The sequence below is a fragment of the Dipodomys ordii genome, unplaced genomic scaffold (assembly GCF_000151885.1).
Source record: "Dipodomys ordii isolate 6190 unplaced genomic scaffold, Dord_2.0 Scaffold66, whole genome shotgun sequence".
NCBI lineage: Eukaryota > Metazoa > Chordata > Mammalia > Rodentia > Heteromyidae > Dipodomys > Dipodomys ordii.
In genome coordinates, this window is record NW_012267282.1 from 4,240,336 (window position 1) to 4,266,536 (window position 26,201).

At 49.6% G+C, this 26,201-nt stretch overlaps 1 protein-coding gene across 3 annotated transcripts in view; it reads left to right on the forward strand.

The window, feature by feature from the left end:
* The first annotated feature begins 994 nt into the window (after positions 1-994).
* Kdm2b (lysine (K)-specific demethylase 2B) overlaps positions 995-26,201 on the forward strand; it is an 89,403-nt gene continuing 64,196 nt past the window's right edge. For all 3 annotated transcript variants that reach the window (XM_013023150.1, XM_013023151.1, XM_013023152.1), the window contains exons 1-5: positions 995-1,425; positions 4,335-4,413; positions 5,714-5,760; positions 16,995-17,173; positions 17,477-17,583. In XM_013023150.1, coding sequence (XP_012878604.1) covers positions 1,413-1,425; positions 4,335-4,413; positions 5,714-5,760; positions 16,995-17,173; positions 17,477-17,583 — 425 coding nt within the window. In that variant the 5' untranslated portion in view covers positions 995-1,412. The remainder of the gene's footprint in view (positions 1,426-4,334; positions 4,414-5,713; positions 5,761-16,994; positions 17,174-17,476; positions 17,584-26,201) is intronic.

Sequence of the window (26,201 nt, forward strand, 5' to 3'; positions counted from 1 at the left end):
CCCCGGCCGCGGTCGGCAACAATGTTTACGTTCCGGGGATTATGACGTCGGCGCCTCCCCCCACCGCCGAAAATGGTTTCCTAGGACTTTGCAAACGGATCTGCCCAAGTGTTGGTGCAAAACTTTGTAGACCTCGGCCGTGGCGGGCTTTATTTATTTATTTTCGGTTTGTTTTCTTTGGTCTTCCCTCCTCCCCCCCCTCCGCCAAAATGCCGGGGGCAGGAGTGTTGACAATTAATTGGTGAACTCTCCTAAAAAAATGGAGGCAGAGAAAGACTCTGGAAGAAGATTGGTGTGTAGCTCCCCCCCCCCCCAGTCTGTATGTGGTATATGGTAGATGTTCTTTTTTTTTCTTCTTCTTTTTTTCTTGCTGCCTTTTCTTTCCTTTTTCTGTATTTTGCAAGAGGACCGGAAAAAAAATAAATTGCATGCAAAAGGAAGCAAGCAGCTCACTCCTCCAGTCCCTTGTGAGGCGCAGGGTCTCCGACACTTAAGTGGGAGGTGGTAGCGCGGAAAGGCGTGCAGGGGGGCCGAGCGGGCTCGGGGTTCGCTGGGAGCCCGGGGGGCTGCGGGGCCGGGTCGCTGGGCGGCGGAGGAAGGAGCAGGGGATGCGGGGGGGGGCGGCGGTGCGGGTCTCCTTCGGAAGTGAGTGTGCGCGCGCTCGTGGGAGATGAGGCAGCTGCTGGTGCGTTCCGGGGTCTGGGGTGGTAGCTTTGTGGCGGGCCGGCTGCCTCCCCCCCTCCCCAGCCTCCCCCTCTCACCTCCTTTTCTCGCGCTGGCGGCCGCTCGGCGGGGGCTGCTGGGGTCTCGCGCCCTTCCATTTTCCCAGCTTCCCCGGTAGCTCGAGGGCGGCTCCAGCCTCAGCAGTGCCGCCGGCCCCGGGTTCCGGCTTCCCGGCGCTGCCGTAACCGCCGAGCCCGGCGCCGCCGCGGCTCCTCCGGGGCCTACATCTGCCCCGGCAGCCCGTGGCCGGAGCTGCCCTCGCGGTGGCACACCCAGGCTCCCGGCCGGGGCGGGGGCGGGCGCGAGCCCCCCAAGTGTCGCTCCCACCGCCTCCGAGGACGCCGGAGGGGGAATGCCTCGTGCGGGGCGCAGCCCGGCCGGGGGCGCCGGGCCCCTTGCCTTTCCCTGCTTTTCGGCATCCTGGGCATCGGCGCAAAGTTGCTCAGGCCGCAGTGGTGGGGTGCCGGGGGCGCACGGCTCCTGCACCTGTTCGTGCTGGGCCGGGGTGAGCGGCGACCCCCAGTAACGTCCCGGACTCTCTGGTTGGATCCCCGCAGCGTCCGATTGACCGCCAGAGATACGACGAGAACGAAGACTTGTCGGACGTGGAGGAGATTGTCAGCGTCCGTGGCTTCAGCCTGGAGGAGAAGCTCCGCAGCCAGCTGTACCAGGGGGACTTCGTGCACGCCATGGAGGGCAAAGGTGAGGCGCCCCCTCCCCGGGCCGCCCTGCGCGCCGCGGGCCGGCCGCGCGCACGTGGGGAGGGAGCTGCCTGTGGCTGGGTTCGTATTTCGCGCCCGCGTCCCCCATTCCAGGGGATCCGGTGACGAAACGAGGCTGAGCACTGGGGGGGGTGGGGTGGGGTGGCGAAGGAGGAGGGCAGGCGGGAAAGGGGCCGGGCGCGGGCCTAGGCCCGGCCTGCGCCCACCACCAGCCCCGAGGTGGGCAGTGCCACGGGGCTGGTGGACTGAGAGGGACCTGGGGATGGACGGTGGGACGGAGGGAGGGCTGAGCGCGGCGCCTTCCCCTCCCCAGCCGGTCGCGTTCCCCGGGCTGCTAGAAGTGTAGCCGTGGGGCTGTGCTGGGGCTTCGGGAGTCCCTGGGACGGTGGGGTGACGTCCCCAACTTGAAGCCTTCCAAACCTCTATCCTCCGGGGTCCTGCTAGCTGGGAACCCGGTGATGAGGGCCGCCTTTTGGGTTGTTGGTCTTGCACAGCACCTCTATGCCTGGGCTTTGTAGAGGCTCTTGATGCTTCGTCGGCTCTGTGGGGCTGGAGCCGAGATCAGGTGGGATGTGAGTGGCTTGGCCTAAAAATGCCACTAAGCCTGAGTTTTTTGTAGGGGTAGCCTTGGAAGTTTGCGTGTAAGGAAGTCGAGATTATGGGGTGACTCCCCCTCGGGCATAAGGCTGACGTGCCTAACCCTGGCAGTTGGAAGATTTGGGGTTCCTCTTTGGGGAAGTGTTTGCAGTCCTGAGACCCTGAGAGCGCTATCTTTTGTGGGCCTTTCCTATGTAGGGCAGACATGGGGACGCCCCAGGTTTTGGAGAGCCCTTCAGCTTCGGACCTAAAAGGCATGAGTTTTTCCTGGGGTCCTCCTATTAAGAGGGTAGTTTGGGGGTGTATTCCAGAGGTGGAGGAGATGCCCCTTTTGGGGGCTGAGGGAGTACTGAACCACCGTAGCCTCCAGACTGGGGCCAAACGCGGCCTGTGGGGTTGAGGTTGGAGCTGCTCCTGCCTACTCCGGTCTTCTCTGGAGGTGGGGAAGTTCATTTGTTCCCTCCTGAGTTGGCATTTCCTTGCAATCACTCAGTTTCTATTTTGTGGTTCCCCACCCCCTTCTTGGAAACCCCTTCCCCCTCAGGCCTCCCCCCTCTGGGTTCTGGTTGAGTGCCTGGGGCCCTGGGTTAGCCCGAAGAGACTGTCCCCCAGGCTTTGCATTTTTGAAGTTTCTCTTTTGTGCTCCATGCCTCCTGGGGCACTGGGCTCTGGTGGGGTGGGTGAGAAGGGGGAGGGAGGAAGAAATTTCTTCCAGGCCAAGAGCCTAGTGCCAGACCTAACTGCATTTACATTCCTTCCGAGAAAATGGGATTTTAATTCTTCTCTTTTCTTCCCTCATTTGGCAGAGCCTATGAGAAAACAATAAAAACAATATACAAACTCTTCCTGGTCATTTGTCAGGAATCCCCAGCCCAGGCTCTCAGAGGTTTTTCTCTGGCTCATTTGAGGAAGTTGCAGTGGGAGGTGGGGCCAGGGGAGAGGGGTGTGTGGCTGGGAAGGTGACCAGCCTGGGAGCTCTGAAGGGCATCCTTCCATCTGCTGTCCTGGCTCCTTAGGGTTTCATTACTTAATTCAGATGCCCCAAAACTCGAGGGAGAAGCTGAGAAACAGGGGGAGCCCTTAGCCTGGATTCAAAATAGAAGCTTCCTAAACTTCTCTTTAAATCCTTGAGGAATCCCCATTCACTGGGAGCCCCTGGGGATCTGAGCCCCTGAGGTCAGGGCTTTCCAGGCTCGGGGTTTTTGTTCTTTCTCTCCTCTGAGCCAGTTGTCTTGGCCTCCTCCTCCTCCTCTTCCTCCTCCTCCTCCTCCCCTTCCTCCCCCCTTCTCTTCCTCCTCCCCCACTTCTTGCCCCCCCCACCCCCCACCCAAGGCTGCCCTGGTGAACTGTTTCCTGGGCCCAAGCTTCAGGTGTCCTGGAACACTTCTGTCTCCAGTGAGTTGCTTTAGTCACCTGAGAATTTGAGGGACACAAACGTTTATCCCAACCTCCCTCTACTCTGTGGAGGCATGCAGGTTGGGTCAGACCTACCCTGGTTTGGGGATTGAGGAAGGGGAAAAAAATGAGTCTAAGGCCTCCTTCATTCCCCAGGACTTAGGATAAGGATTTGGGGGACCATCCCAGACAAAGCTCAGGTGGACATCTGCGCTGTGAGTTTTCCTTCGGATCTTCCTATGCCCCATTTGCCTAGTCCACCTGGAGAGTATCCCTCTCCATTCTCCAGTTGAAGCAAGAATTGTGATGGCTCTAGCAGAATTTCACTAGAAGACAACAAAGCTGTGCCCAGTTCCCTAGTTATTTTGGCACCAAATACACAGTTTCCAGGGAAACCAGCTTTCTCCCCCTCCCTTTCACCATGCAGGATATTACAATAAGATTTTCACTGATGCTCAGCTACAATGAGAGCCCTCCTCCCAGCCTCCTCTCTCGGGCCTCAGATCCTCCCAGGTGGCATGCTTCAGTTTTGCAGTCCCTTTACTGTCTGAGCTTGGCCTCCGATGTGATTGTCTGTCCCTCTTCCTGAGCAATAGCCAGAGCTCTTTCAGTGTGAGGCTCTTTTAAGTCTCCTCCTGGGTCCTTGACGGATGGTCTTGTGCTGTTCATTGACAAGTTTGGACCCGTGGGGTAATGCAGAGAATGACTGAGTAGGCAGAGGAGCTGGTGGAGGGCATGGCTTCCCTGTCATTTTAAGGCAGCCTTTGCCATGCAGTGAGTGCCTGCCTCCAGCGAAGCGCCCCACTCTTTCTTTTATCATCTTTCCCTCTGATGGATCCTGGTACGTTTGCTCCTGAATAACTTAACCAACTTGCTTTAATTCAATTGTCCAAACAGATTTCAACTATGAGTACGTACAGAGAGAAGCTCTCAGGGTTCCCCTGGTATTTCGAGAAAAGGATGGACTAGGAATTAAGTAAGTTGCTGAAACTAATCACTTCTTCCCTTGTCCTATTCCCTAATGATGGATATAGTTTTAGATGGGTCTCTCCCCTCCTCTTCTCACTACTCATCTCTGAGTGGGATCTTTTTCTATGATCTGAGCACAGCAATTCCTTGTTCAAGACCTGAGCAAGGAGAAACACTCTCCGAAGATTTTTTTTTTTTTTTAAGGAATTTAAGAAAGGCAACACAAGCTGTTTAGGTAGTGGATGGCTTTTTGCCCTAGTCTGCCGATTCCATCCAGCATGCTAAGAATTGTACCTCTTTCCTCCCTCCTCCTCAAACCACGAAGACTCCCAGGCTGTGGGAAGTGGGGCGTTTTCTGTGGAAAGGTGCTTTCCTTCAATGCCAGCTCTCCCCTTTGTCCACCTGCCTCTGTGTCTGCCTTATATTCTGCTGATATCTGTCCACACTGCAGGTTGGAGAAGAGATGGGAGCAAGCTGGAAGAACAGGTTCTGTCCCATGGGCAGCAGTATGGGAAGAGGTTTACAGTGTCTTCCTACATTGCCTACCTCTCTAGCATCTGCTGCCAGACTTGCTCAAGAGTCCAATTCTTAAGAGTGGGACTGAAACCTTCAGCATCTTCATTAACTAATTCTGTTGTCTACATAGGCAATGTCAAATTCTTGGGAATAGTAAACAGGTGGCTTTTTTTTTTTTTTTTTGCCAGTCCTGGGGTTTAAACTCGGGAAATAAGCTCTGTCCCTGAGCTGCTTTTTGCTCAAGGCAAGCACTCCACCACAGTGCCATGTCCAGCTTTTTCTGAATAGTTTATTGGAGATAAGTGTCTCACAGACTTTTCTGCCCTGGATGGCTTCAAACTGTGATCTTCACAGATCTCACTCTCCTGAGTAACTAGGATTACAGGTGTGAGCCACCATTGTCCCTTGAGTAAGTTCATCCCTGACCCCCTCTGAACTTAAAGGGTTCTTCCCCCTTTCCATACAACTCTGGAGGTTATTTTCTGCAGGGAGGAGACAAGACAGGGCTGTCCACCCTGAACAAAAAAAGCAAGTGTTTGGCCTTTGACATCCCCCTTCCTGCAGAAGGGGTGGATGGTGGATGTTTTGAGCTCTGTGGAGGTTCAGGTTGGGTTTACCACTTGCAGTAAGGAGGAGACTCTTTGTTCTACAGTGACTTCCCTTAGGATGCCAATTTCATACTGAGAGCAAGGATTCCCTCTTGGAAAAATGCCTTTCCCTTGGGTGGAAAGTAGAGCTAGCTCTGTTGCTTCTGGCTTCTCACCAGATGATTTGTGCTTCTGTACCCCCAGGATGCCTGACCCTGATTTTACAGTCCGAGATGTGAAACTCCTAGTGGGTAAGTTGCTTGCTGTGCACGTGGCTCAAAGGTATGCTGAGGCAGGGAGCAGGAGGAAGGTCAGAGGAGGTCTTCCGCACCTGCCCATTTATTCTTTAAACTTCCTGGGAAAGCAAGTTTCCATGGGAGGAGCCCGGGCAGGTGTGAGCTGTAACCGTCTCTTCTGGAGAACAGGTCAGATTGCAAAAGTCCTGAGTAGCCCTATCAGAGGGCGTTTGCTGCTACAGTTTTATGAGGCAGATTTGGACCTAGCCTGCAGCTTGGGCGTCAGCAACACACAATCTTTGATCTCTCCTTGGTGTTTGTTTGTGGGTTGCTGGGTAAACGCTGGGTACTTGGTAACCCCTAAAAGACTTTTATGCTTTCCAGAGGAAGGATCATTCTTCCTCCTTCCTCAGAGTTCTCCACAGACCCAGGGTTGAGGCTTGTCACTCAGTGCTGAGCACTGCCTGTAAACTCCCCAAGTTACTACGCAGCACGGCTGATGACTGTCCGCAAGGTAGCAGATGGCATTTCAGATCTTCTAGGAAGTTGAAATAATTCCATTCTTTGTGGAAAATCACTTCTTGCCTATATGGTAGACTGTGAACTATGTCACAGAAGGTCCTGGCCCTCTTTTGGAGCAACAGGCAATCAAGAAGTAAACAGGCGGCGGGAAGCTGGTGGCTCCAGCCTGTCATCTGAGCTTTGTGGGAAGCTGAGATAGGATCAGAGTCAAAGACAGATCTGAGAGATTTCAGAAGTGGAGCTATGGCTCAAGCACAAAAGCTCAGGGACAGCACCCAGGCCCTGAGTTTGAGCTCTAGTACCTGAAGAAAAATAACAAAAGGAAAAGGTAGCCGGGTGCCAGTGGCTCACACCTGTAACCCTAGCTACTCAGGAGGCTGAGATCTGAGGATCAAGATTCAAAGCCAGCCCAGGCAGAAAAGTCCGAGAGACTCTTATATAAACTACCAAAAAGTGGCCCTGTGGCTCAAGTGGTAGAGCATTAGCCTTGAGCTGAAGAACTGAGGGACAGCACCCAGGCCCAGAATTCAAACCCCATGACTAACCAAAAAAGAAAGAAAGAAAGAGTACACTCAAGGGCCAGAGCATGACTTAAAATGAGAGAGCACTTGCTTAGCAAGTGCAAGAACCTGAGTTCAAACATCATTACCACTGAATAAAAAGAAGCCAATCATAAATCTTTTAGAAGGGCTTTGAGGAAATAAATCAGAGTAACGGATGAGCCATGCTGAGAATGTATTTTAGGCATAGTGATTGGGAGGGCCTCTTAGGAGCCGACTGAGGTGGCATTTGAAGGAAATTCACCTATAGGTTACACATTCTAGAATATTCTGGGGCTGGGAAGGTGGCTCAGTGGTAGAGTGCTTGCCTTGTACACATGAGACCCTGGGTTCGATTCCTCAGCACCACAAAAGCAGGAAAAATCGGAAGTGGCACTGTGGCTCAAGTGGTAGAGCGCTAGCCTTGAGCTGAAGAGCTGAGGGACAGTGCCCAAGGCCAGAGTTCAATATCCACGAACAACAACAACAAAACAAAAACAAAAACCTCTATCCAGGCCCAGAGTTCAAGCCACATGACTGACAAAAAAAAAAAAAAAGATAAGAATATTCTAGGCTAAGAGATTAGCAATAGCCAGAAGGAGAAGAAGAGCTTGGTGTGTGAAAGAACTGGGTGAGGAAAAGTGGTAGAACTGTTAAGAGGCTATGGGCTGAATGGCCAATTAGGCCCTGGCGTCTTAGAGAGAGAATTTGGCATTGACTCTATATGATGGAAGGTCAGTGGGGAGATAAAAAAGTAGAGTACATGGGGCAGCCATGCAACTTGATTATTTCTTCAAGAGGTTTCACACATTTTGAAAATTGAATTAGAATTCCCTAACCATGAAGTTCACCAATTATAACTTTATCAAGTGACAAGTCCATGGTTTTTATAATAGTCATACGTACAACCGTCATTATTATTTGCAGACTTCTGTCACCTCAGAAATAAACCTTCCCAGTTCTTTCCCCGTTTCCCTTCATAACCACTAACCTGCTACTTTTGATTCTTTTCCTCTATGATTGGCCTATTCTGGACATTGTTTATAGGTGTAATGAAATTTTTTTTTTTTTTTTGGGTCCAGTCGTGGGGCCTGAACTCTGGGCCTGGGCGCTGTCCCTCAGCTCTTCAGCTCAAGGCTAGCGCTCTACCACTTGAACCACAGCGCCACTTCCGGCTTTTTTCTTTTTTGCTTATGTGGTGCTGAGGAATGGAACCCAGGGCCTCAGGCATGCAAGGCAAGTGCTCTACCACTGAGCCACCTTCCCAGTCTGTAATGAAATATTATTGGACCTTCTCGGATTGGTTTCCTGTACTCACATAACATTTTCAAGGTTCATCCATGTAACATGAATCTTTTTTTAAAATTTTTTTTATGCCGGTCCTGTGGCTTGACCTCAGCCTGGGTGCTAGCTCAAAGCTAGTAGTGCTCTGTCACTTGAGTCATAGCTCCACTTTGGGCTTTTTGCTGGTTAATTGGAGAACTTTTCCTGCATGGGCTGGCTTTGCAGATCCCAGCCTCCTGAGTAGCTAAGATGATAGGTGTGAGGCATTTGGTGCCTGGCTTCATGCTTGGTGGTTCTTGTTTGTGGTTGTGGTGGTGTTGGGAATTAAATCTAGGACCTTCTGCAGATTAAGTAGTTGCTCTACCACTGAGCTACACCTCCAATCCAGAATGTCTTACTAAGAGACCATTGTATGGATAGCTCAGATTTTGTTTTTCCATTCATCCACTAAATGGATGTGTCTGTTTTTTTTCTGTCCTGAGCAGTGCAGTGAGTGTTCACACATGGGTTACAATGTGAGCATGTATTTCCATTTCCCTTGGGGCTGCAAATTATTGAGGAGTGGAATTGCTGTGTCATCTGGCATCTTAATCTGTTTGCTGTTACTATAACAGCTTACCTGAGACTAATTTCCAAAGAAAAGAGGTTTATTTTAGTCCTTGGTTTTAGAGACTGGGAAATGCAGGAAGGTGTTGGCATCTGCTCAGCTTCTGGTGAGACTATGTACTGCTCCAACTCATGGCAGAAAGAGGAGGGACAAGCTGGCATGTGGAAGAGGCGGAGCACTAGTATAGTAACAGCTTGCCTAATAAGCAGCCTGCTATCATTGTCACTAATCCAGGCTCTGGAGAAAGGCATTAATCTGTTCAGGAGGGGGTCCATATTCCTGGTCCAAAAACCTACTAATAGACTCTCTGTCCCAACACTGCCACAGTGAGGATTTAAGGTCCCAGCACATGAATTTAAGGGGGCTTCACTTAAACCACAGTGTATGGTGTGTTTGACTTCAGGAGGATCTAGCAGTCTGATTCTCAAAGCTCTTTTACACTCCCATCAGCTCTGGATGTAGGCTTGGATTTTTCCTCATCCTTGCCAACAATTGTTATTGTCTGTGTTTTTGATGGTGGCCATGCGGGTAGGTGTGAGGTGGTAGTGACCAGATTCCAGTGTTTTAAAATGCCACCTTAGTGGTGTGCAGAGGATGAGGCAGCTGCCAGCATGGTGTCAGATGAGTCAGAATAATTGGTACAAAAGTGTGCAAATATATACTTGGAGGAGAAAGGAGTTCATCGATTCCCAGGAAATAGTACTGACAGACTGAAAGGATCTGGCTGGCTCTAGAGGAAGATTTTAGTGGGATACGGGTGGCTCACACCTGTAATCTTGGCTACTCGGGAGGCTGAGATCTGAGGATCATGGTTTGAAGCCTTCCTGGCCAGGAAAGTTTGTGAGACTTTTTTTTTTTCTTTTTGGTCGGTCTTGGGGCTTGAACTCTGGGCCTGGGCGCTGTCCCTCAGCTCTTCCACTCAACCACTTGAACCACAGTGCCACTTCTGTCTTTCTGGTGGTTTACTGGAGATAAGTCTCATGGGCTTTTCTGTCCGAGCAGAGCTGCAATCCTCAGATCTCAGCCTCCTGAGTAGCTAGGATTACAGGCATGAGCCACCGACGCCCGGTTCCAGCTCAGCTTTTTGATGGCTATTTTGGAGATGGACTCTCAGACTTTTCTGCCCAGGCTGGCTTCAAATTGAGATCTGCTAGGTCTCAGCCTCCTGAGGATTACAAGAATGAGCCACTAGTACCTGGCTTCACAGAGTTGATTTAAAGGTTGTGATGTCCCATCTCCTCCCTTTCTGGAATAGCCTGTTCCCTTCTTCTCTGACATTCACTTCTTTCAGAATTTCTAGAATCTATCACCAAATTAAAAAAAAAAATCTTCCTCAGTTTTTACTTTGTCAGATGTAGGGCTTGAACTCAGGGCCTGGGCACTGTCCCTGAGCTGCTTTTGCTCAAGGCTAGTACTCAACCATTTGAGCCACAGATCCACTTATAGTTTTCTGGTGGTTAATTGGAAGAAAAGAGTCTCACAAGGGGCTGGGAAAGGTGGCTCAGTGGTAGAGTGCTTGCCTTGCATGCATGAAGGCCCTGGGTTTGATTCCTCAGCACCAGATAAGCAGAATAAGCCAGAAGTGGTGCTGTGGCTCAAGTGGGAGAATGCTCGCCTTGAGCTGAAGAGCTGAAGAGCTGAAGGACAGCGTCCAGGCCTAGAGATCAGGCCCCACAACCGGCAAAGAAAAAGAAGAATCTTTCCTGTATCTGCTGTTGGGTTCAGAGCTATCCCTTACCACACATCAGACTCTAGAGTCAACAGTTATCTCTCCTTGCCTTGTCTTGCTTCCTAGGCCCTGTGCCTTCTTGCCTACAGTTCCTCCTGCCCTTTGGGAGCTACATCCTAGTAGGGCTCTATCAGCAGGTTACTGGTGCATTTGTTTTCTTGGAGGATCCATGGAACCCCTGTGCCAGCAGAACTGACTTCTTGTCTTCCCTTCATTCCCATTCTGCCCCTTCCAGTGGCCTGTGGCTCCCACACCTGGGAAGCTGGACAGAGTTCCCAGCACACCAAGGAAGCTATTCTTAGAACCAAATGTCTCAATCTCTGGCTGTGCATTCTGTCACTTGGCCTTTTCCACCTTCTCTTTGGTCCCAGCTGTTCCACACAGCCCTTTCCAGGGCTCAGGAAGGAATGAGGCCTAGTTAAGTCCATCTCCATTCTGACTTCCCTTTCATCAGAAGGTGGGGCCGACTGACGTGGGGTCAGCTGGGGTCCTGGCCCTGGGAGTATTCCCGGTTTGGTTCCCAGTAGCCTTTGTCACTTTAGAAAGTGAAGGAACCGAGGGCAGTAAGAGAGCACAGGAGCCCTAGGGTCACAAGGAGGAGATGAGAGGCCTGGTTATTACCCCCAAAGTAAACATGGTTATCACTTATAAAGAATATGGTGCCTGGGGCTGGGAAGGTGGCTCAGTGGTAGAGCGCTTGCCTTGCATGTGTGAGGCCCTGGGTTCGATTCCTCAGCACCACATAAGCAAAAAGCCAGAAGTGGCACTGTGGCTCAAGTGGTAGAGTGCTAGCCTTGGGTTGAAGAGCTGAGGGACAGCGCGCAGGCCCAGAGTTCAGGTCCCATGACTGGACCCCCCAAAAATAAAGGATATGGTGTCCATCCTTATGTGTCCAGTCACATGGTCCCAGGGTGGGGCTCCTGATTGCTCAGGGCTACTAGGAACAGTTATCTCCCTCCCTCCTTTTATCTCCCTCCCTCCCTTTCTTAGTAGGCACTAAGGCTTGAACTCAGGGCCTAGGTGCTATCCCTTAGCTTTTTTTTTTTTTTTTGCTGGTCCTGGGGCTTGAACTCAGTGCCTGGGCATTGTCCCTGAGCCTCTATGTGCCCAAGGCTAGTTCTCTACTACTTGAGACACAGTGTCACTTCAGGCTTTTTTGAGTAGTTAATTGGAGATAAGAGTCTTACGGACTTTTTTTTTTGCCTGGGCTGGCTTTGAACTGCCATCCTCAGATCACAGCCTCCTGAGTAGCTAGGATTACAGGTGTGAGCCACTGGAAACCGAGTGTTTCCACTGGAAGGTAAACTGAAGAAATGACCAGAGGCCTTTGAGTAGAGTAGGTATAACCCTGTCTAGTGACCAGAAAGATAAACCCCCAACCTGGAAAAACACCCAGCAGAGCTGGGTACTGGTGGATAAAAACTATAATCCTAGCTACTAGCCCAGGCCTTGAGTTCAAGCCCCAGAACTGTAGTCCAGGCCCTGAGTTCAAGCCCCAGAACTGGCCAGTACTCTCACATGCTCTCTCTCTCTCTCTCTCTGACACACACACACACACACACAGTGCTATTTGAATCTGCCTGTTTCTCTTGTGTACAAGTAAAGTTTCTGGTTGGTTGATGGGGTGATCTACTTGTGGCCATTTGCTGCAGAAGCTGCAGGAGGCAGGAAGGCTCCATTCTAGACTCTTGGGTTAAAGGAATGAGCAATCAGACCAGACTTATTAGTGTTTACTAGAATGGTAAGGACTAAAGACAAGAAATAAAAGGACCAACAGCAGTACCTAATGAGGATGAAATGGTATGTCACCCAGGATAACAGTTTTCTCTTTGTGTAGCTACAAGGTGACCTCTATAGCTAATTTAAATAAGTGTCCTTGTGACCAGTTAGTTTTAAGAACAGTCCTTTCCTGTTATTTTTGCTATTTATGGAGCCTGAGCAAGTTATCAGCAGGGGATAGCCCAGAGGGCACCCTTCCTGCCTCCTGCAGCTTCTGGTAGCTACAATTCCTAGCATTCCTTGGCTTGTGGCTACATCACTCCATTCTCAGCCTATACATGTGCATGGATGTCACACACTGGCTTTGGATCCTCTGTATCTGCAAAGACCCAGTCCAAGTAAGTTCTCACAAGTATCACTGGTTAGGGCCTGAACATATCTTTTAGGGCCATGTTATTCCACTCCCAAACACTTTTAGAGTGGAAATAAAATTCCTTAGCAGATTGGAATAGAGGACTAGGAACTGGTGGCTCATGTCTGTAATACTAGCTACTCAGGAGGCAATGTAAAGCCAGTCTAGGCAGACAAATCTGAGGAAACTTTATCTCCAATTAATTAGCAAAAAGTTGGAAGTAGAACTCTACCTCAAATAAAAGAGTGCCAGCTGTGTGAGGGAGAGGCCTGAGTTCAAGGTCTAGTATAGAGGGAGCCGAGGAGGAAAAGAGAAGCTTGCACCCTTACTCTTAAACCAGTTGTTATATTTTTTAATTAACTTCTTTATTTTTGTTGGTCGTGGGGCTTGAACTCTGGGCCTGGGTGCTGTCCCTCAGCTCTTAAGCTCAAGGCTAGTGCTGTACCATTTGAGCCACAGGGCAACTCCCGGCTTTTTCTGTTTATTTGGTGGCGAGGAATCAAACCCAGGGCCTCGTGCATGGGAAGCAAGCACTCCACCACTGAGCCACCTTCTCAGCCCCTTATTTATTTATTTATTTGTTTATGCATGCCAGTCCTGAGGCTTGAACTCAGGGCCTGGGCATTGTCCTTGAGCTTCTTTTGCTCAAGGCTAGAGATCTACCACATGAGTCACAGCCTGCTTCTGGCTTTTTCTGTTTATGTGGTACTGAGGAATTGAACCCAGGGCTTCATGCATGCTAATTAAAGCCCTCTGCACCAAGCCTGTTATTTGTTTATTGATTGTTTTAGGGTTTGAATTTAGTGTCTTCTGCTTATTAGGCAGGTTCTCTACTACTGGAGCTACACCCCAACTCTTTTTGCTTTAGTTATTTCTCAAATAATCTCTCAAATTTGTCTGCCTGGGTTGGCTTCAAATAGAGATCCTCAGCTCCTAGCCTCCTCAGATGGGATTTATAGGCATGAGTGACCTGTGCCTAGCTTAGAAATTGCCTTGAGCAAGCCTGTCAGCAGTTGCTGGGTAAGGCAGACTAGGGCTGACCCCGCCCCCAACCCTGCTACCTCTAAAACAAGACTTTTATTTAGCTATAATACACATGGCATATACCCCAACTAAATGATATGGTTCACTTTTTTAAAAGTATATTTACAGTTTCAGAGCCATTACCACCACTAACTTTAGAACATTTTGAGTACTCCCCGTAAAAACCTTGCCCTCGTTAGGTATTCTGATTATGTGTTAGAATCCAAACTGGTCAGTCTAATAGGATTGGCAGGCACAGAGTTAGCTGGCTTTGATGTCAGACAGTTGCATAAACGTCCTACCACCCGACTTTCCCTGCTAGTGTAGTAAGACCCCACATCCAGAGCTTCAACCCATCATGAGTTGATCATATCTGAATAAGCAATGTGTGTGGAATGAATATGTACCATCTTTTTTCTTTTGCTAGTATTCCCTAAAGAATACAATATATCAGCATGTTTATGTTGCATTTCCATTAGGTATTATAAGTATATGAGTTAATTCATTTAATTGCCTGTGTTCTTTGCAAACTGTCTTTTTTTTTTTGTCGGTTGTGGGGCTTGAACTCTGGGCCTGGGTGCTGTCCCTCAGCTCTCCAGCTCAAGCAGCGCTCTACCACTTGAGCTACGGCTCCACTTCCGGTTTTCTGGTGTTTTATTGGAGACAGGAGTCTCACGGTCTTTCCTGCCCAGGCTGGCTTTGAACCGCAATCCTCATAGATCTCAGCCTCCTGAGTAGCTAGGATTACAGGCGTGAGCCACCAGCGCCCGGCTGCAAACTGTCTTTTTGTATAAGGGACATGAGCATTCTTGGGTTTGGGTATCTTAAGGGAGTCCCTCAAACTGTTGTAGTTATAAATGAACTGGGTTGACTAGATAACATTTCCTTCTAGCAGACACATAGCCAATGTTCTGTGCATTAACTCATTTAAGTCTCACAACCATCCCTAGGCTCTTGTTTTTGCCCTCTGTTACAGCAGAGGAAACCGATGTTCACATATGCTAAGGCCCAAGGCACCGGCTGAAGCCCTGCTGGGATATGAACCTGTGACTTGTAATTACTGCATGGTGCTAGTAGAGGCAGCCCAGCTTGGCCTGCAGAGCTAACTTGCAGGAGCCTCTGGGAATAGAGAGATTTTTTTTTCTGTGCCAGTCCTAGGGCTTGAATTCAAGACCTGGGTGTTATCCCTGAACTTTTTGGCTTAAGGCTTAGTGCTCTACCATGTGAACAACAGCACCACTTCCAGCTTTTTCGGTGCTTAATTAGAGATAAGTGTCTCATGGACTTTACTGCCCAGGCTAGCTTTGAACTGGGATCCTCAGATCTCAGCCTCTAGACTAATTGGTATTACAAGTGTGAGCCACCTGCACCTAACTTGGGAGATGGATATTTTAGGACACTATCTATTTCCTACCTCCCTAACTTGGCTTTGAACTTGGGTTAGGGGCAAAGAGGTGGGGAGAAGTCGGAATCTGGCCAGAGAGGGAGAGGGCACTAATAGTTTCTCCCAGATGCTCAAGAGGAGCTCACTTGTTCCCAGTCCCCTGGTTAAGGAAGGACGTGCACTGTCGAGATCACATCCACAGTTTCCAGCAAAGGCCAGGGATGCCCCCTGGTGGATCTGTGTAAACACGGCTGTTTTCCCTTGGGTCTTCTGCCCATGATCTGAGAGGGGCGGGGGAGTAGGCCCCTGAGAGCTGAGGCTGCTGAAGGCTCAAGTTGTGTTCAACCCTAGCGCCTGTGATCTGAGAATACAGTATTCCAGGGTTGACTTAGGAGCCTGGCCTGTGGCAGTCAACTGAATTAGCTTCAAACCTTAGCCCTGCAGTTAATTCACAGGGCGTGTTGGCCAAGTGGTTATCTGAGATCAGTTTCTCACCCATCGTATGGGTGACCAGAATGCCTGAGTAGAGTCTGTGCCTGCTGATGAGCTCAGTAAGTGCTAATTGTCATTGGTGGAAAGATAATCCAGGGAACTTGAGCCAGTCACATAGGGCCCAGTGCTTGCTTTCCTCATTGGTGGAGACCTTCCTACCTGGCTTCCAGGATTACTGGGAAAAGCAGATCTTGAATTAGGACATCTAGGTCCTAAAGACTTAGTCCTCTTCCTACTGTGTGAAAGGCAGTTTACTCAATAAATACAGGCTGCAGGTCTGCTACAGGCAGGTTCTGTTCCCTGAGCTGGCATGAAATAGGCAATGGGATGAAACTGCTAGCCCAGGTCAGTATCCAAGTTCAACAAGAGCTTTGTTGAGGGCAAGGGTCAGCATGCTTTCTCAGAAGGGGGCGGAGTAAACATTTCAGGCTTTGACGGCCATGTGCTCTCTGTTGCAACTACCGGGTTCTGTCACAGTAGCAGGCGGTTGGCCCTAGGTGATAGGGAAACGGGTATGTGGCCAGGTGAGCTTTCCATGTAGATCAAGGGAGTGTCACCTGACTTGCATATCACGAAATTTATTTTGATTTCCTGTACAATCCATTCTTAGTTTGTGGGCTACACAGGAGCACACAGTGGTGTGGATGGTCCTGGGGCTGTCATTTGCTGACCAGTGGTAAATGTACCAAAAACCTATTGAGGTAGCTGTGAATAAGAGGTCACCTATTTTCTGTTGTTATTCCTAAGTTTCAATGGACTGTGTATTTGTCACTGAGTTCATGGAGAGTTAGGGCCTCCAGACCATGTGATCAGTTTCTTGCTGCAATTGTAATGCTCATTCTGAGAGATACCCAAGAGGTGCCAACTTCCTGAAGAAATCTCTGGGAATTGGCAGCCTCCTTTGTGTCTGTTTCTCCCCTCTCAGAACACTGCTCCTAGGCTCATTCATTGGTGGAAGCATTGATAACAAGTTGAATTCCACAGACAAGCGAATAGAATGAATGCAAAAAGGATTAAGATTCCCTTAAAAAAAATCTCTTGGATTTTCCTGCCCAGGCTGGCTTCAAACTGATCCTCAGATCTCAGCTTCCTGACTAGCTGGTATTACAAGGGTAAGCCATAGGCAGCACTTACTCTCTTTCCTTTGGCTACCCTTTATAGGTGAAGTCAGAGAAACCAAATAACTTTGCTGGCTTCATGGAGGGAAGCAGGGAGACTTCTAAAGCCTGCAGAGATAAATACTGCCCTAGTATTGAATACATAGAAAAGCCCTGAGTTCCTTGTTAAGAGTTTTTTTTTTTTTCTTTTTTAAAGCAATAGTGAGCTACTGAAGGTTTAGGGGCCAGGGAGAGAGGTGTGTTCATGGTCAGTTCTGGAGCAGTGTAGAGCACGAGTGGGAAAGGAAGGCTGAAGATTCACACTTGGGAAGGCACTGAGGTCATATTGGCAGATGTGAAGGAGAAGTACAGAGAGTAAGGAGGCTCCTAGTCTCGATAGGGAGCCCTGAGGGGTGACCAGCATGTGCCTCATGCCTCCAGGGAGCCGGCGACTGGTGGACGTGATGGACGTGAACACCCAGAAGGGCACAGAGATGAGCATGTCCCAGTTTGTGCGATACTACGAGACGCCTGAGGCGCAGCGGGATAAGCTCTACAATGTCATCAGCCTGGAGTTCAGCCACACCAAGCTGGAGCACCTGGTCAAGCGTCCCACTGTGGTAAGTCCCAGCTCCACACCCCTCTTGCCACCCAGCCTGCCTCCCCTGCTGCCTGGCTCCAGACTAGCATGTCTTTTGAGATAGAATCGCTGGAATGGGTGAGACCAAGGCTCATTGCCTGAAGGGTTTAGAGGGAGTGTTGGGAACAGGGTTTTGGCTCCGAGGCACGCTGAAGCTGCAGGAAGGGGTGAAGTGGTGAGGAAATCAGTCCAGAGCATTCAGGGGCCTGGAGCAGAAAGGCTGATGTGCTTCTGACTGTGTCTGGGTGCAGACAGGGGAGCACTAACGTGGCCTGGCTTTCAGGTGGATCTGGTAGACTGGGTCGACAACATGTGGCCACAGCACCTGAAGGAGAAGCAGACAGAAGCAACGAATGCCATTGCCGAGATGAAGTACCCCAAAGTGAAGAAGTAAGATGGCTGGGCTGGCAGTGCGGGTGGGCAGTCCTAGTCCTGATCCATGAGGGCTTGGTGCTCCTCCGTGCCTGACCCCCTTCAGGGCTGAAGGACTCAGCACTGCTGCTTCCAAGGTGGGAGGGGAGGATGGGATCCTTCATGTGGACAGCCTGTCATCTTACTTCCTGGAGGGCAGGATACAGTCCTGCACTGGACCAGACCCTCCATCCCTTAGCTCCTGGAGTGGTGATCTGAGGAAGAATAGGGAAGGAGGCACCTCTGCGTGCCTTCCTGTGTATATTATGTGTTTATGGGGAGGTCAGTGTTAGTGTGTATTTACTCACACACAGTGGTCTATTTCCTCCCCTTCATGTGTTCCAGGAGAGGGTCTCACAGTACATTATGTGTGCGTGTGTGTGTGTGTGTATATATATATATTGTGTGTGTGTGTGTATTTTATGTATTCTTTTGCCAGTCCTGGTCTTGAGCACTGTCCCTAAGCTCCTTTTGCTCAAGGCTAGAACTCTACCACTTGAGCCACAGTACCACTCCTGGATTTTTCTGTGATTAATTTGGAGATAAGAGTCTCTTGGACTTTCCTACCTGGGCTGGCTTCAAACCATGATCTTCAGATCTCAGCCTCCTGAGTAGTTAGGATTGCCTGGCTTGATGTACATTTTTTGGCAAAGATAAGAAGGGGTCTGGTGGGTTGGGAAGGTGGCTCAGTGGTAGAGCGCTTGCCTTGCATGCATGAAGCCTTGGGTTCCATTCCCCAGGACCACGTTAGCAAAAAGAAAAAAGCCAGAAGTGGCACTGTGGTTCAAGTGTTAGAGCGCTAGCCTTGAGCTGAAGAGCTGAGGGACAGTGCCCAGGCCCAGAGTTCAGGCCCCACGACCGGACCCAAAAAAAGAAAAAAAAAAAAAGAAGGGGTCTGGTGTCCAGGCCTAAGACCTGTGATTCACAGGAACCTTTTCCAAACAAATCTCAGGGTCACCTTAGTCAGCAGAAGTGTCTTAGATGGTGGTCTCCAGGCAGAAGATTGACAGGGCTGGGAGGGTAAGGGTACACAGCTATCTGTGTACATGCAGCCCAATGAGTACATCCTGAGCCTGATTGTTGAACCAGGGTAGGTGCAGCAATGGGCCTCCTCCAGCTCAGGGGGTTAAATAATGGGCCCTTAAGAGGAGGAGCTCGTGTTAGGGGCTCCAGCCATCTAAAAGGGGAAGGAGATGCTGGCGGGGCTAGTATCTGGAAGAGTTGGCACTGGCAGCCTGGATCCATTAGCCTCTGTGCTCGGCGCTGCTTCCAGCAGTGCCCCCAGGACGTGCTTGCTGTGAACTTTTCACTCCCTTGGCCCTCCATTCTGTGCATATTGAATGCCTACTGCGTGCCAAGCTTTGTAAGAAAGGCCAGTCCTCAGGCCCTGGGCTTCTCATGGATTATTCTCATTCTCTCTCCCTCTCTTTCTCTTGTTATGTCATAGATTTTGTCCTCTCCAAGCTGAAGATCCATGCATCCATTGGATCTCGGCTGTATCAAAGGCAGAGACTGGGGCTAGGAAGGTGGCTCAGTGGTAGAGTGCTTGCCTCGCATGCATGAGGCCCTGGGTTCGATTGCTCAGCACCACATAAGCAGAAAAAGCTGGACGTGGTGCTGTGGCCCAAGTGGTAGAGCACTAGCCTTGAGCTGAAAAGCTGAGGGACAGCGCCCAGGCCCAGAGTTCAAGCCCCAAACTGACCAAAAAAAAAAAAAAAGGGCAGAGACTGGGCTATTCTACTCTGACTGGATCAAAGAAAAATGTACAAAGTACCTGGGATGGGGAAGTAAAGAGATAAAACCAGGTGTTGTGGTGCCCACCTGTAATGCCAGCTACTTAGGAATCAGATGCAGGGGATCATGAGTTGGTGGCCAGCCTAGGCAAAACTACTGACCTTATAAACAACATAGAAGCAAAAGGGCTGTGGTTTGTAACTGAAGTGGTAGAACGCTTATCTTGTATGTGGGAGGCCCTAGGTTTAATGTAGGACACTGGGGAGGAAAGAGAGATGAACAAGACTAAAACCCCCACCCTATGGATAATAGTGCCTCATGGTGCAGGCTGTAGTGATCAGAGAAGGGAAAGAGTCTTGGGCAGGGAGCAAGTGTAGGAGCAATGCTTTTGGGTTCTTGTCATCAGGAGAGCTTCTTGGAGGAGACATTTCACCTGGGCTTTAGACAACACAGGAGATGGGGGAGCTGTAGGGAGTGATGGAGGAAGGGAAGTGGGTGAGGGGATAGCTGTGAGAATGGACTTAGGGTTCAGATTATGGTTCTCATGGACTGATCCATCCACTGATGGCTCCTGAAGTCATTCCTTCACAGCAGTGAAGGAATCTGACTAGTGCTGGTTACTAGGGACACATGGGCAAGCAACCTTGACTGGTAGTGGGCATTAGGCACAGTGTAGGCCCAATGCCCCAGTTTGCCTTTAGAATGCCCCAATTTTCCCTTAGAATGCCCCAATTTTCCCTGAGAACAATTGGAAACCTCTCCCCATATTCCCCATACACACACACACACATATATATATATATATATTTATTTATATTTACTTATTTTTGGTCGGTCGTGGGGCTTGAACTCTGGGCTTGGGCACTGTCCCTGCACTCTTCAGCTCAAGGTGAGCGCTCTACCACTTGAGCTACAGTACCACTTCCAGTTTTCTAGTGGTTTATATCAGAGTCTCACAGACTTTCCTACCGGGGCTGGCTTTGAACCATGATTCTCAGATCTCAGCCTCCTGAGTAGCTAGGATTACAGGCGTGAGCCACCGGCGCCCTGCTTTCTCCCCATATTTTATCAAGACCTTACACACTCAAGTGTTCTGCCACTTGAGTCAGGCTCCGCGACCTTTTGCTCATTTGTATTTCAGATACAGTCTTGCATTAACTTTGTCTAGGCAGGCTTCAGACTGTGATCCTCCTTTTCCTGAGCTGGGACCAGCCAACCGCAGGAGTATTCCATCACATCTGGTTCCCTCTGGAGATTTTAAGCAGGGAGGGATGCCTTTAGGTTTACATGGTACAAAATCTTCCTACAATGTGGATTGGAGGGTGTAGGACCAAGCAGGTTGAAATAGGCCACTGCCTAGACTAGATAAAGAGGGAGCAGGAAAAAGAAGGGAAGACACCTGAACATATTTTTTGGAAGAAGATAGCACTGAGTGATGTATGTATCAGTTAAAGTCTGTCTTGCCTGCAGTATCTTCTGAGATTCTTCTTTTTTGTTGTTGTTGTGGTGGTGGTGGTGCTTGAACTTGGTTTGGGCACTATTCCTGAGCTTTTTTTGCTTTTTCACTTTGAGCCAAAGCACCACTTCTGATTTTCTGGTGGTTAATTGGAGATAAGAATCTCATGGCCTTTACTGCCTGGATTGACTGTGAACCGGGATCCTCAGGCCTCAGCCTCTTGAATAGCTGTGATTTACAGGTGTGAGCCAACAGCACCCACTTCTGAGATTCTTTTTTTTTTGGCCAATCTTGGGACTTGAACTCAGAGACTGGGTATTGTCCTTGAGCTTTTTTGCTCAAAGCTAGCACTCTACCACTTGAGCCACAGCACCAGTTCTGGTCTTTTTTGTTTAAGTGGTACTGAGGAATCGAACCCAAGGCTTTGTACATGCTAGGCAAGCACTCTACCCTTAAGCCACATTCCCAACCACGATTCTTTTAAATAGTAAGCTCTTTCAATATGTTTAAGATCCCCTCTCATATCCCAAACAGGGTTCATACACTGTTTTCTAGGCCCACATATCTTCAGTCCATTCGCTGGCAAGTAGATTTACAAATTAACTCTGTCGGTGGTTGTGAGGAATTGATATAGGACGTGTGCCTCATTAGGAAGGAAGATGTCACCTTGGAAAGTCCAATTGTTCAGCAGAAAAGAATGCCTTTCAAATGTTCATAATCAAGGTAAAAAAAGAAAAAAAATCCTGCCACGATGAAGTCCTCTGGGATGGTGGAATAGTTCTGTGGAATTTAATTAAATGACATTGTTTCTAGAAATTGCACAGCTTCCTTGCTGGAGGCACCTACAGTGCAGAGACAGATGACGGCTCTCCTGAATGGAACGGGAAATGGTGACAGACACCACTGATGTCTCCCTGGCACCAGGGTTTATGTTGTTTGGTGGTAGTCAGAGGTTTAAGAATTTTAATGGTTTTTGCTTGAGCTATTTAAGGGAAGGTTGACAGTGGCACTGTGGCACAAAGTGGTAGGGTGCCTGCTTTGAGTGAAAAAGCTCAGGGACAGCACCCAGACCCTGAGTTCAAGTCCTATGACTGACAAAAAGAAAAAGAAGAGAGAGAAAGAGGGGGGGAGGGTGGCTGGTGTATAGGGGGTAGTTGTGACTACATGGGAGACAAAAAATTTACAAAGAACCAGTCGCTGGTGGCTCATGCCTGTAATCCTAACTACTCAGGAGGGTGAAATCTGAGGATCACAGTTCAAAGCCAGCCTGGAAAACCGGAAGTGGCACTATGGCTCAAGTGGTAGAGCTCTAGCCTTGAGCTGAAGGGCTCAGGGACAGTGCCCAGGCACTGAATTCAAGCCTCATGACCAATCAAAAAAAATTACATAGATTATATATGTTAATTATCTTTTTTTTTTGGGTCCGGTCATGGGGCCTGAACTCTGGGCCTGGGCGCTGTCCCTCAGCTCTTCAGCTCAAGGCTAGCGCTCTACCACTTGAGCCACAGTGCCACTTCTGGCTTTTTTTCTTTTTGCTTATGTGGTGCTGGGGAATTGAACCCAGGGCCTCATGCATGCAAGGCAAGCACTCTACCACTGAGCCACCTTCCCAGCCCCTATGTTAATTATCTTATAGCACAAGAGTCCTTAGACTATAATGAATTTTAAAAACTAAGTCTTCTTTCTCACCAAATGTACATTGTGGTAGGAGAAGGAACGGGCAAGCAAACCTGGGCATAATGTAGCTTAGTGTTGAATATCTCAAAGAAACAAGAGAGAATTATAGGCATGGCTGACTGAGTCCTGATGTCACCCTGCGTTTCTGCCACTGCCTTGTTCTCCTGCCTCTCTACCCTGAAGAAATGCTTGATGATGAAGAAATGTCTTTGCAAATTTCTTTTGCCTGTCTATAAACAGTGACCATTATATGCCAGTATTATTGCTCCATAATTGTTACTTTAAAATGGAATAGCTCTTTTTTTTTGGTCAGTTGTAATGCTTGAACTCTAGGCCTGGGTGCTGTCCCTCCGCTCTTCAGCTCAAGGTGAGTGCTCTACCACTTGAGCCACAGCGCCACTTCCGTTTTCTGGTGGTTTATATGAGATAAGAGTCTCACGGACTTTTCCTGCCCAGGCTGGCTTTGAACCAAGATTCTCAGAACTCAGCCTCCTGAGTAGCTAGGATTACAGGTGTGAGCCACTGGTGCCTACCTTTTTTTTTTTTTTTTAATAGTTTAAACTGCAAGTTCATGCCTGTAATTCTAGCTACTGAGGAGGCTGAAATCAGAGGATTGCAGTTCAGAGCCAGCCCAGGCAGAAAAGTCTGTGAGACTCTTATCTCAAACCTCAGTACTAGCACCAGAAATCCAAAACAAAACAAAAGAAAGGTTATGTCAAGACTTAGGCCTGGATTGCATTCATCTGAAGGCTTGACTGGGGCTGGAGGAGTGGCTTGTGAGCCTAGCCCACAGCACAGCTGCTGGTAGGAAGCCTCAGTTCCTTGCTGCATGGACCTCTCCACAGGGCTGCTTGAGTGTCCTCATGTCATGGCCACTGGCTTCTCAGAGTGAGCAGTTCAAGAAAGACCAAGGAAGGGTTGGGAATGTGGCTTAGTGGTAGAGTGCTTGCCTAGCATGCATGAAGCCCTGGGTTCTATTCCTTAGTACTACATAAACAGAAAAAGCCAGAAGTGGTGCTGTGGCTCAAGTGGTAGAGTGCTAGTCTTGAGCAAAAAGAAGCTCAAGGATAGTGGCTGGGCCCTGAATCCAAGCCCCAGGACTGGAGGAAAAAAAACAAAAACAAATAAAAGACGGGGAATCTAGGCACTAGTGGCTCACGCTTGTAATCCTAGCTACTCAGGAGGCTGAGATCTGAGGATTGCAGTTTAAAGCTAGCCTGGGCAGGAAAGTCTATGAAACTCTTTATCTTCTGTTAACCATCAGAAAACTGGAAGTGGCACTGTAGTTCAGAAAGGGATGCTGAATTCCTGAAAAGGACAAATCTATGTAAGGTTACACAGTTGTAAAGTTGTTGCTGGGTTCTATAGCTGTGTGAGATACAGCTTCTGTCATCAAAGAGCTGAGGCATGTGTGCCTAAAAAATAATTGTATTGTAAAGGTAGCCTCATTCTTAGGGTGGTCTATTGCCAGCTTATATCCAGTTGCTAAGTTCCACAAAGTTTGCAAAGACATTCAGCCTGTGACTGTTGCTCAAATCCAAAAGCCAGAACATTCCTCTGAGCTCGTTACTTTTTGGTCAGTCAAGGGGCTTGAACTCTAGCCTGGGCACTGTCCCTGAGGTCTTGAGCTTAAGGCTAGCGCTCTACCGCTTGAGCCACAACGCCACTTCTGGCCTTTTCTGTTTATGTGGTGCTGAAGAATTGAACCCAGGGCCTTATGCATGCGAGGCAAGCACTCTACCACTGAGCCACATTCCCAGCCCCATAACTTTTTTTTTGGCTGGTCGTGGGGCTTGAACTCTGGGTAGGCGCTATCCCTGCGCTCTTCAGCTCAAGGTGAGCGCTCTACCACTTCTGGTTTTCTAGTGGTTTATTGGAGATAGGAGTCTCATGGTCTTTCCTGCCCGGGCTGGCTTTGAACCACGATCCTCAGATCTCAGCCTCCTGAGTAGCTAGGATTACAGGCGTGAGCTACCAGCGCCCAGCCTCCATAACTTTTTATTTTTTGATCAGTTATAAGGCTTGAACTCAGAGCGTGGGTGCTGCCTCTGAGCTTTTCTGCTCAAGGCTAGCACTCTACCACTTTGAGCCACAGCTCCACTTCTGGTTTTCTGGTGGTTCATTGAAGGTAAGTCTCACAGACTGTCCTGCCTGGGCTGGCTTTGGACTGTGATCCTCAGATCTCAGCCTCCTGAGTAGATAGGATTATAGGCATGAGCCATAGGCGCCTGACAAACTCTTCCTTTTACTTGCGCTAAACATACACCTCCTAGAAGTCTGACGAGTTCTAAGGAGTTTGTAGTCTAAAGTCATGGAAAGAACACTGAAAGGTACTAATGAGACTGCCATGTGTGACTGCAGGAGGTAACACCCTGCTCAGGCTATTGACCTCTATGAACCATGGGTTCAATGTTTCCATCCATAAAATAGGGATGGCTTGAGTTGTTGGAAGGGTAAAATGGGATCTGGCATGTAAGTAGCTGTTACTATATATACACTGGTAGAATTAGATCCTACTAATATTGCTGGGTAGCCCCAGAATGGAGAAGGTTGGTTTCTATCCCTGCTGGGACTACAACCATCTCCTGCCCGCTTGTGCTTTGGGGGATGGGATGAAGGGGAAGGGCATGCTGATCTGAAACTTGGGACTTGGGGTTTGAGTTGGATCACTTCTTTCTGGGCAAGTCCACGGTTGAGGTTTGGCTGTTCCAGTTTGAGTTGGGGTCTGCCAGGTAGACCTGGGAGGACTGGGAAACAGGCAGACAAGAAGTGATAATAAGTGGGCACCACAGATCATCAGGCTGTTTACCAGGATGAGGAATACCCTCTGACCCTCAGTTTCCTCATCTGAAAAGTGGGGACAAGCACTGGGACTGGCCTTGAGAGGGTCCTAGTTTTTTTTTGTTTTGCTTTTTTTTTTTGGTTGTGGGGCTTGAACTCGGGGCCTGGGCGCTGTCCCTCAGCTCTTCAGATCAAGCCGAGCGCTCTACCACTTGAGCCATAGCGTCACTTCCCGTTTTCTGGTGGGTTTATTAGAGAGAAGAGCCTCAAGGACTTTCCTGGTTTATTGGACATAAGAATCTTAAGGACTTTCCTGCCTAGGCCCACTTTGAACCTCGATCCTCAGATCTCAGCCTCCTGAGTAGGATGACAGGCGTGAGCCACCCGCACCGGCTTTTTTAATACTCGTTTCTGGTTACTGGTAGCATCGAATCCCCACAATAATTCTACTGTATGGCTGCCCAGCGCTTGGGAGGGGCAGGTGGAGGAAGGGGGGGCAGGGAAGAGCTGATGGGCCTTCCTCCAGTTAGGAGGCACCAGGAAATGGCTCCGGGAGGGGAAGTAAGTCTTGGCTGCCGTCCTCTGCGCGAGGTGCACGTGTAGGGGAAGGCGGCTTTGCTGGGTCCTCGCTGGCAGCAGCCGGCGTCTTCCTCCGGGGCATCCCGGGCGCCAGGGGCGGCTGTGGACGGCGCTGCCAGCCGTCCCTGGGCGGCCCGGGCCCGGGCGCTTCCCTGCTCCTCTGTCGCCCGTCGTGGTTAGGCACCGCCGCGGCCTCCTCCGCCTCCCTGCTGTTCAGTTTCACCCTGGGGATGGGTGCAGGCAGGCTGGGGCCGGCTCCCCAAGAAGGGGGGTGGCGCGCGAGGGCCCCAGCGTCCTCGCCAGCCCGGCACCCCGGAGGGGGTTCTGTATCCCGCCCGGCACCCCGGAGAGGCCCCCCCCCTCCCGCCCG